Here is an 11,336-nt window from a genome sequence, read left to right as displayed (position 1 = left end):
CGGACCTAATCCGGACATGCCCGTGTGAAAGAGGCCTTAGTATACCCCTATTTCTATTTCTGACTCAAACATGATAATGTCTGTATGACACATGTTCATATACATGTAGGCACTGTTTTTTTTTTTACTGGTGTGCCTGTAAATTCAGCTTGTGGAATGGGTGGTGCAGATAAAAGAGCACTGTGTGTTATTAAGTATGGAGGGAGGAGGTCCTAGCTCAGCGCTTCCTGGCTAGTACTCAGAGGCAGCATGGCAGGCGAGGAGTTCTGTCTGTGCACGCAGGCTTTCACCCTGTTTGGGATATTGACAGCAGCTTATATAGTAATAATCCAGGCATGGAAGGCAATATGCGGGCTGAGGAACCACATTGTATCCTGGTGGTGCAGGACAGACCTCACGCAGTATGGACAGTGGGCAGGTAATGAGGAGGTTCTTACATATACTGCTATGTGGTGGTGTTAGGTGCATGCACAGGCTTTTTGCTGTGAACTTTGCATGTGTTTTTTATGGGTGGAAAGTGTTAAATATAAGGCAGAGATGAGAGATTTTTTTTAGCGTGCCATGTTGGTGACAGCTACAATGTGTGACAGTATTATGGTATAAGATAGGGATTGCATATGATATGTGAAGTAGATAGCTTTACTGCTGTCACTACAAATGTATTACATGTTTCCTCTGGAGCTTTATACAACCAGCTGCACTGTATTTAATATTTGCAATCCATGTACTTATGTGTATCACTTTCTCCCACCGTTATGTCCATCACCACTGACTGAATGCCATGTTTGCAATTCAGCTCTGCTCTCCATGGGACTCTACTATACTACCCCATGTTGTGAGCAATCGGACATTGATTAAAGCCAAACACAGAGGAGGCATGGGCATGCCGGAGCTGAAACTTTATCATGCATAGGCATTACTGATTTGGATTCTGAATTGGTCTGAAGGGTCAGGTGCGGAGCTCTGGGTTCAATTAGAATTTGATCTCTCTCCAATGGATCTAAAAACAGCGCCCTGGATAAGGGTTGTAGCTAGACCTCTAATGGAGGAATGGCCCTTTTTAGTGCGACATACCCTCCCTCTATTGGATAGATGGCTCCTAAATTCTCAATTATCCCTATAGACCAGGTCCAATGACTCCTCTTATGGGCAATCCCGCCTTTTCCCCGGAGTGTCAAGTGAACAGATTTCTGAAATGGCCCCAATCCACTTATCCGAGTTAGTTATGCCATGACGGATTCTACAGTACATTGACTCGGTTTAATGCATTGGTGCCCTCGGATGTGAGACAGGGGAGTTCTTGGCTCAATTATGCTCAGTTGAAAGCATTTGTTGAAGGATTATTTGCACTCTCCTCATATCCGGCAATGGCGGATTTTGACTCCCTCTTTCTCAAATCCGACGCACATGACAAACTGCTTTCACAGCTCTACAAAATCTTATTGAAACAATGTAATGGTGATTTAGCGCCCTATTTCCAAAAATGGGAAACGGATCTCCGAGTGTCCTTCTGGCCTGAAGAGGTTGGCAAAATGTGTACGTTCTCTCATGGATTGTCCATATCAGCTTCAGCCAGGAAAAAACTTCAAGATTCTTTCTAGATGGTATTACTGTCCATCAACCCTTCATAAAATGTTTCCTTCTGCTTCCAATTTATGTTGGAGCTGCAAGGCAGATGACGGTACTCTGTTACATATTTGGTAGGCATACCCAATGATCAAAAACTTCTGGGACAAGGTGCTACGGGTCTATAAGAAGTTCTCTGGGAAGGAAGTTGATGTCACGGGTAAGGAAGGTAGAGAGGAAGTGCACCCCCTAAACTGCCACCCTCAACCCTGTCCCTGCCTACTTGCACCACCCACCCTAGGTGACGGGGCGCAACTGGGCGACGGTCCGTGACCTACGTAAGTGTAGAGCAGAGCGAACAGAGAAAGAGAGGAACAGACAGCCAGGGCAGAAGGCGGAACACAAGACTAATAGATAGACAGGGAGGTAGATAAGACAACAGTACCCAGTGATGGGAAAGGCAATGGCGGGTCAACTAGCCGAGGTCGGTCCGGGAGGTCACGTCAATTCAAGGCAGACCTAGGTGCAGGAAGCCTCCCAGCTAGCAAAGCTGCCCTGGGAACGAGGCCAAACACAGATCCTCGCTCCCGAATCTAAGCAGCAGGTCTGCGGCTGATGGGAGACCGAGTGCGCCTTTGGCGCCCTGTTACAGTTGAGAACACTCTAAAAATTACCCTTCTCTCGCTGGTGCCTGGTTCTTTGGCGCAAGTGAAGAAAAACACGCTTAGATTCTTCCTCACGGCAGCTCGCATGACGATTCCGAGACACTGGAAATCTGTCAGAATACCCTCTCTTTGTGAATGGGCTAAGGAATTTAGGCATTTATTGAGAATGGAAGAATTGATCGCTCTTTTGCATGAACAGAGCGAGAGATTTAAACGCAGGTGGCGTTGTTTCTCTGATTTCCTTGGCTCCTCTGAATTCTCTGTGGCAATTGACAATGGGGTGGTTGCTGTCACTTAGCTCACAAAACCTTCTCTAACGCTAGATGAGTTTAACTTATGCTTTAACTTATGAGATGATTCAGATGACTTTGGCCGTTCTTACAGAATACCCCCCTTTCTATCTTCCCCTCCCTTCTCTTTCCCCCACCGTCTCCCCCCCCCCCCCAGTCTACGTGTAAACGTTCAAATATTACGACAGAACAGGTTGATTTAAAAAGTGAATTTATTACTGCTCGAAGTTCACAGCAATTCTCCTAGTGGTTTCAACTGCAGAAGCTTAAATTGCGGGGATCCTGCGTGATCCTATAGTCTTATTTATACATTTTCAAGAGACTGTCATGCTACTTTTGTCATTTTATGAAAATAATAAAAATCTGAGTAAACATATACTACCCCATGTTGGAGCAGGATGATAAAGAAGCCAAAACTAGGGGGCACACCCAGTATGCTGAACAGAATGCAAACCACGGTATTAAAGCACAATCATAGAATAAACAAAAAGAAATACTGCATACAAGGCTGCACCTCTTATTATAAAAATCGGTATATTTTATTAGAAAACACAAAACCCACAAGATAAAATCATTGTATACAATTACAGAACAGTGTGTGGACTAGACATAGATCTGACACACTACCTACAATCACCAGTTTCAAAATGGAAACACATGAACACAGCCCAGCCAGAAATAGACAGGTCAGTGGGCATGGTGTAGGTATTATGTATTGTGACTGAGTATGTATTATTATGTCAAAAAGGTATCACTACTATTTTTCATACACACTGGATATTTGGTTATGAAATATGGATTATGAATTTTATTTATACGTTTTGTATTTATTATTGCACAATTAATGGGTCACTTTGGTTATCATAGATTATTTAATGAATTTTTTTTTATTATTTCAGTACGTTTACGAATTATGAATTTATCTGCCCCCTGTGCACTAATTATTGTTAATTATTGAGTGATTTATGAATTATAAATATATCTATTCCCTGTGCACTAACAATTATGGATTATTTATTTCATTCATGAATTATGTACTTATTTATTCATTCATGTACACTAATTATTAAGTGTTCTTGCATGGCAAGACCACTTACTGTTATCTCACATATATATTCTTATTATTATAGCCAAATTTACCACCCTATCTCCTCCCACAGTTTTTACACTACATAGACAGTAATATACCGAAACGTGCGGATTGTTCCCGATTGGTGTGCATTACTTTGTGGAACGTTTCGCCGAATGGTTCACGAAATATCAGCGTTTTTGTGGCGAAATTGGTCCCATAGGAATTAATGGCGGAATGATCAAAACTAGAGTGGGAGCTGACAAAAGCTAGAGTGTGAGCTGAAAAATCAGGACATGATATCTAAACTGCCACCACTCCCTCGTTTTCAAGTCCACCTAGACAAATCTTATATCAAAACGTTCAGCTATCCCTGCTAAGCCATAGTCCTGATAGTTTTCACAATATGACTATTTGTTTGTATCTCACGCCGCCCATTGACATTCATTGAAACTCTACTCTAGCCACCTCAAATTTGAGGGGCAATTTCTAAACTGCGACTGTGCCCTCATTTTTAATATTTCAGAGACATACTATGCATCAAATGTAGGTCTGGGTCTTGTGATTCTTACAATAAAAAAGCTCTTCGCTGTAGGATTTATAGTTTTTAAACTACAACAGTTTGAAGATGGCAACCGCCAGTGAAGTGACCTCTCTTTACTGCTGGGACTGGGGTGTGTGCTTTCTATTGCTGTGTCTGTACAGAAGTCTGAGGGGCTCTTGTCTCTATAGGAACAGAGGTGGGTGGGGATGTCATGTGACTACTTATTGAGCAGGTGCCTCGGCTAAATGCGCGGCGGGGTCCCATGACCCCCCCATGTCGGCGATCGCCGCAAACTGCAGGTCAATTCAGACCTGCGGTTTGCGGCTTTTTATGGTGAGGGCGGTGGCGGTGCCATAGGGTCCCCATGGGGCTGTAGGGGGGACCCGATGGCATGGAAGGCAGCGCAATGCCTTCCTGAGGCATCGCTGCTGCCTTCCTGTGACGTGTCTGTGAGATCCAGCCCCCTGGATCTCACAGGGCGGAAGCTGTATGAGTAATACACACAGTATTACTCATACAGCCAATGCATTCCAATACAGAAGTATTGGAATGCATTGTAAAGGATTAGACCCCCAAAAGTTGAAGTCCCAAAGTGGGACAAAAAATAAAGTGAAAAAAAAGTTTAAAAAATAAAGTTTTCCCCCAAAAAAGTTAAAAGTTTCAAGTAAAAATAAACAAAAACGTCATTTTCCCCAAATAAAGTTAAAATAAATTGCTAAAAAATTGATAAAAAATAGGGGGGGGGAAAACATATTATGTATCGCCGCGTCCGTATTGACCGGCTCTATAAACATATCACATGACTGAACCCCTCAGATGAACACCGTAAAAAACTGTGCTAAATAAACAATTTTTTCATCACCTTACATCACAAAAAGTACAACAGCAAGCAATCAAAAAGTCATATGCACCCCAAAATAGTGCCAATCTGACCGTCACCCCATCCCGCAAAAAATGAGCCCCTACCTGAGACAATCGCCCCCCAAAAAAATAAAATATGGCTCAGAATATGGAGACACTAAAACATTTTTTTTGTTTTAAAAAAGCTGTTATTGTGTAAAACTTACATAAATAAAAAGAAAGTATACTTATTAGGTATCGCCGCGTCCGCATTGACCGGCTCTATAAAAATATCACATGACCTAACCCCTCAGATGAACACCGTAAAAAATCAAAAATCAAAAATAAATAAACAATTTTTTGTCATCTACATCACAAAAAGTGTAATAGCAAGCGATCAAAAAGTCATATGCACCCCGAAATAGTGCCAATAAAACCGTCATCTCACCCCGCAATAAATGAGACCCTACCTAAGATAATCGCCCAAAAACTGAAAAAACTATAGCTCTCAGACTATGGAGACACTAAAACATGATTTTTTTTGTTTCAAAAATGAAATCATTGTGTAAAACTTACATAAATAAAAAAATTGTATACATATTAGGTATCGCCACATCCGTGACAACCTGCTCTATAAAAATACCACATGATCTAACCTGTCAGATGAATGTTGTAAAAAACTAAAAAAGAAAAACGGTGCCAAAACAGCTATTTCTTGTTACCTTACCTCACAAAAAGTGTAATATAGAGCAACCAAAAATCATCTGTACCCTAAACTAGTACCAACAAAACTTCCACCCTATCCTGTAGTTTAAAATGGGGTCACTTTTTTGGAGTTTCTACTGTAGGGGTGCATCAGGGGGGCTTCAAATGGGATATGGTGTCAAAAAAACAGTCCAGCAAAATCTGCCTTCCAAAAACCATATGGCATTCCTTTCCTTCTGTGCCCTGCTGTGTGCCCGTACAGCAGTATACGACCACATATGTGGTGTTTCTGTAAACTACAAAATCAGGGCCATAAATATTGAATTTTCTTTGGCTGTTAACCCTTGCTTTGTAACTGGAAAAAAAATATTTAAATGGAAAATCTGCCAAAAGAGTGAAATTTTGAAATTGTATCTCTATTTTCCATAAATACTTGTGGAACACCTAAAGGGTTAACGACATTTGTAAAATCAGTTTTGAATACCTTGAGGGGTGTAGTTTCTTAGATGGGGTCACTTTTATGGAGTTTCTACTCTAGGGGTGCATCAGGGGGGCTTCAAATGGGACATGGTGTCAAAAAAAACAGTCCAGCAAAATCTGCCTTCCAAAAACCGTATGGCATTCCTTTCCTTCTGCGCCCTGCCGTGTGCCCGTACAGCAGTTTACGACCACATATGGGGTGTTTCTGTAAACTACAGAATCAGGGCCATAAATATTGAGTTTTGTTTGGCTGTTAACCCTTGCTTTGTAACGGGAATAAAAATATTAAAATGGAAAATCTGCCAAAAAAGTGAAATTTTGAAATTGTATCTCTATTTTCCATTAATTCTTGTGGAACACCTAAAGGGTTAACAACGTTTGTTAAATCAGTTTTACCTTGAGGGGTGTAGTTTCTAGAATGGGGTCATTTTTGGGTGGTTTTTATTATGTAAGCCTCACAAAGTGACTTCAGACCTGAACTGGTCCTTAAAAAGTTGGTTTTTGAAAATTTCTGAGAAATTTCAAGATTTACTTCTAAACTTCTAAGCCTTGTAACATCCCCCAAAAATAAAATGTCATTCCCAAAATGATCCTAACATGAAGTAGACATATGGGGAATGTAAAGTAATAACTATTTTTGTAGGTATTACTATGTATTATAGAAGTAGAGAAATTGAAACTTGGAAATTTGCAAATTGTTCAAAATTTTTGGCAAATTTGGTATTTCTTTATACTTCATTTTACCAGTGTCATGAAGTACAATATGTGGCGAAAAAACAATCTCAGAATGGCCTGGATAAGTCAAAGCGTTTTTAAGTTATTACCACTTAAAGTGACACTGGTCACATTTGCAAAAAATGGCCTGGTCCTTAAGGTGAAATAAGGCTGTGTCCTTAAGGAGTTTTATACAGTAGAGAGTATTTGAGGTGTTACAACTAGCTACATTTACAAAAATAAATTACAGCTGTGTGAATATAATCATGCCATCTAAAGGAAAGAGATCTAAAGTTGCAAAGATACGCTGGACTAAACTGGACCTTTCATACCCACGCTTTCGGGATCCGGAGCCCCCATAGCAGCATAGTGGAAATGGAGGTTTGTGACATTCGGGATCCGAAGCCCCACAGCAGCATAGGGGAAATGGAGGTTTGTGACATTCGGGATCAGGAGCCCCACAGCAGCATAGTGGAAATGGAGGTTTGTGACAGTGAATGTGCCAGGAGGTACATAGTGATGTGGTGTCACACGCTTAGAGATTGCATAAACGGGGCATGAGCGTTGCCAGGAAACAGTGGTTGTGAACACTGATTATCATCAAACAGATAGCACACCTTCACCTCCATTCTACGTCAAGATGCTGAGACCCCCCAAATGCATGTGGTCATACCTTCATCTGCTAGGCTTGATAATGCCACTAATGTTTTTATAAATGTATGTTTAAATGTAACTGTGAAGCACTTTGGGCAACAACATTGCAATTTAATGTGCTATATAAATAAATAAAAGTTGAAATGCATTTCTCACTCTATCAAGCTTGCCATGTGCACTTTTTAAATTTGATCAATCAATTGGTTAGTGTAATGTTTACTATCTTTACTCACTCCAAACACTCCACCCAGTTACTCTACCCACTCCATAAAGTTTTTCTGCCCAGTCCAACCTTTCCACAGTTACTCCAGCCACTCCAACCACACAACAGTTACTCAAGACACTCCACCTAGTTACTCCGCCCACTCCAGTTGTAGACTACTGGTGGAGGCAAGAACACTTCACACAATTTCCCCAGAAATTGTAGCTTTTCTAGTTATAAAATATTTATTAATTGTCTAATGCATATATCTATTTATTCATCCGATTTGTATACAACTATATGGGTGACCTGATTTGAGATATGATTTATTATTTATGCTTTATTACTCTATTTTGTACTATAAATATATATATATGAGATACTTTTATTAAGCTGGTAATTTTTCTATATTTGCAAGGTCTCTCTTTAGTATATATTAGGGTCCATTCAGACATCCGTAGTGTTTTGCGGACTGCAAAACACTGACACCGCACATGGCCGGCACTATATAGAGCATTCCTATTTATGCCCGCAGCTGCAGACAAGAATAGGACATACTCTATTTTTTTGCGGAGCCACGTACCGTGCCGACTGACGATAAACATTGGCACTTCTTTGCTCGTATTACACAGGCTGATGCAAAGCGAATGGGGGACAAATGATCACTATGCAGTGGTCCCATGTCATTCAGTTCTATTGATTATCGGCAGCACATCCATGATTATACACGGAGATGTGCACTCAATAATCGTGAATCTTTCATCCTCATAAAAGATGCAAATCAGCCAACAAATGAGCGTTTGCTCATGTAACACCTTTATTTATCACCATCATTTGGTGCCATGATTATATGCGCCAATTAGTAGGAACGAGCAATTAGCTCAAAAATCATCGATCTAATGGGCCCTTAACTCTAATATGTTACTTGACCACTCCCAATTCAAAAACTTGTTTTTAAGGGCTCTTTCACATGAACAAGTTAATTGCGGGAATCACGCTCCGTGTGTGAGCGCGCTCCTCTGTTCTGGACGCTGCTCCAGGAGCGCACGACATTATACTGATTTATAATGCTGTGTGCCTCTGTTTGACCTTACTGCTACAGGATCATACTGACATAAAGCTGTCACTATCATTCTGTAGAAATGAGGTCATGCACGTGTGAAACAGCCCTTACTCTTTTAGTACTGAACTCTATAGCAATTTGACCTCTTCCCAACCCTAAATCTGTAAATTAGTATATACCGCTATTTCACACTGTAGACAGAGGTTAGAATAAACTCACTAGGTGCAAAAAATGTATTGACTTGTTTGATCCTGCAGATTTATTTATTTATTTATTTTTATTTGAACAAAAGTGAAATACATTTTCTTCAGTTATTAACCTGAATGCACCCAACTCCATCCCCCTGTGACAAGACAGATGGTAGTAGCACGGTCTACATACTCTGATTGCTTTGTAGGATTTCTTTTAACTACCTTTTGAGATTTAATTGATTAATAAACAAGAATTTGCAGGAAGCAGTATATCATGGTGAAGCAAGGCAATGCATTGTCTAGCATACTGTGGAAGATTTTGTCCATTGTCTCATTTTCATCTTTTGTTTTGCAGTGGTGACTGGCGCTACTGATGGGATCGGGAAAGCCTATGCTCTGGAGGTAAGGGATAGCCGGTAATATTGGTAGTGAAGTATGGTACAAGGGACATAACTGTAAGTTTTAATTAGTACTAATGCACACCTATGCCCCTATGGTTTATTTAACCTTGTATGTTTAAAAACTATCAGGATATTACTGTACTTATATGCAGGACTGAACAAGCAGATGTGGTGGAGAAACACACAGCCTATTAGCCTATGATTAACATACCCATAGGTATTATACCTGTATGGGAGGGAGTGGAGAAGGATAAAAACATTGGATAAAACACTGTGCACTTTACTATGTGGTATAATGTATAATAAATGCGGGGTCTAGTTACCTTTAAGCCTAAATCCAGCAGATTATGTATAATTACTTACTGACAGTGTGTTTTATGTATTTGTGTGTGTTTGCCATTGTCACCTACTGTTCTTAGATATTTATGTGAATGAATAAAGATTATATAATATTTTGATACTTATGTAGCACTGCGTTGTATTATGTTCTAATATTGGAGTTGCATAGGATAAGAAAAGAGAAACAGAATATGAAATTGTTATAGTACAGGAAAACCTAACCCTCCTGTCAGAATATAAAAAACCAGAAGGACAAAAAGAAAGGGATAGGAGTTGTGCTGCCTAATCAGAGTGTGATTAAAGGGGTGTTCCAGTTGCTGATTAGAGGATATAGGATGTTTGTGTTTTGTAACGAAACGACATCACTGCCTAATGAAAAAGCTAAAACTCAAAATAAAAAAACTTTATTCGTTTTTTAGATAAAATCAGAGAGGCTACCTAAGTCTACTTTCACACTAGCGTTCGGGGCTCCGCTTGTGAGTTCCGTTTGAAGGGGCTCATAAGCGGCCCCCGAAATGATCCGTCCAGCCCTAATGCATTCTGAATGGATGCGGATCCGCTCAGAATGCATCAGTCTGGCTCCGTTTGTCCTCCGCTCCGCTCAGCAGGCGGACACCTGAACGCAGCTTGCAGCGTTCGGGTGTCCGCCTGGCCGTGCGGAGGCAAACGGATCCGTCCAGACTTACAATGTAAGTCAATGGGGACGGATCCGTTTGAAGTTGACACAATATGGCTCAATTTTCAAACGGATCCGTCTCCCATTGACTTTCAATGTAAAGTCAAAACGGATCCGTTTGCATTATCATGAAAAAAAAATATATATATATATATATATATTTTTTTTTTTGTTCATGGTAATGCAAACGGATCCGTTCTGAACGGATCTAAGCGTCTGGGCACATACCAGACGGATCCGACCTAAACGCAGGTGTGAAAGTAGCCTTACTGATCCCAAATCAACGGGTCTATAGGCAGGAAGGGGTGGTAAATATGCAACACATACCCTTAGAGGTCACTCTTCAGAGGTGCGTGAGATATATGATCTCACATCATCAGTCTTGCATAGACACAATGAGGTTTCTAGGCATGTTGTGTACCTGTGCAGAGGTCACAGTACATGGAAGATAGATAAGCTTTGACATCACCTATTGTGAATGAAGAATCCTGTCTTATCTGTACACAGAGGTGATATCTCCTTATCATTGTAAGCAGCTTTAGAATAATTTATAACTGCAGTAAAGTGATCTGTACAGACCAAGAAGAGGCGCCAATTATTAGTCTTAGTGACCAGTGCAAAGAATGCAGGAATTTATGTTTTTTGTTTAAATATAGATATAGACCTAGAAAATTAAAAATAATCATCAATAATTCTTTAAAAATAGTGTAAAGGATCGCTGTACTTGGGGGGTCATTCTCACAAGAATCGTCGTCCACCGCAGCTTTCGAGGCCAAACATTGCATTTATTGTGACATTTTTCATACACGGAACAGTCCAGTTAATAATCACTGGGGTGGTGAGGTTCCCACATACATCAAAACAAAGCAAATACCTGCCCGGCTGGGCTCTCACTACACCTGTTAACATGACCCTGACTCAGCTACAGAACCCTGTT

At 40.5% G+C, this 11,336-nt stretch overlaps 1 protein-coding gene across 1 annotated transcript in view; it reads left to right on the top strand.

Annotated features, from left to right (window-relative positions):
- The first annotated feature begins 237 nt into the window (after window positions 1–237).
- Window positions 238–11,336, top strand: part of LOC120985580 (very-long-chain 3-oxoacyl-CoA reductase-like) — a 95,456-nt gene continuing 84,357 nt past the window's right edge. Inside the window, exons 1-2 of the mRNA XM_040413596.1 lie at window positions 238–418; window positions 9,339–9,385. Of these exons, the coding sequence (XP_040269530.1) occupies window positions 250–418; window positions 9,339–9,385 (216 nt within the window). The 5' untranslated portion in view covers window positions 238–249. The remainder of the gene's footprint in view (window positions 419–9,338; window positions 9,386–11,336) is intronic.

Source organism: Bufo bufo, chromosome 1, assembly GCF_905171765.1.
Source record: "Bufo bufo chromosome 1, aBufBuf1.1, whole genome shotgun sequence".
NCBI classification, from domain to species: Eukaryota; Metazoa; Chordata; class Amphibia; order Anura; family Bufonidae; genus Bufo; species Bufo bufo.
This window is presented reverse-complemented; position numbering and strand designations above follow the sequence as displayed.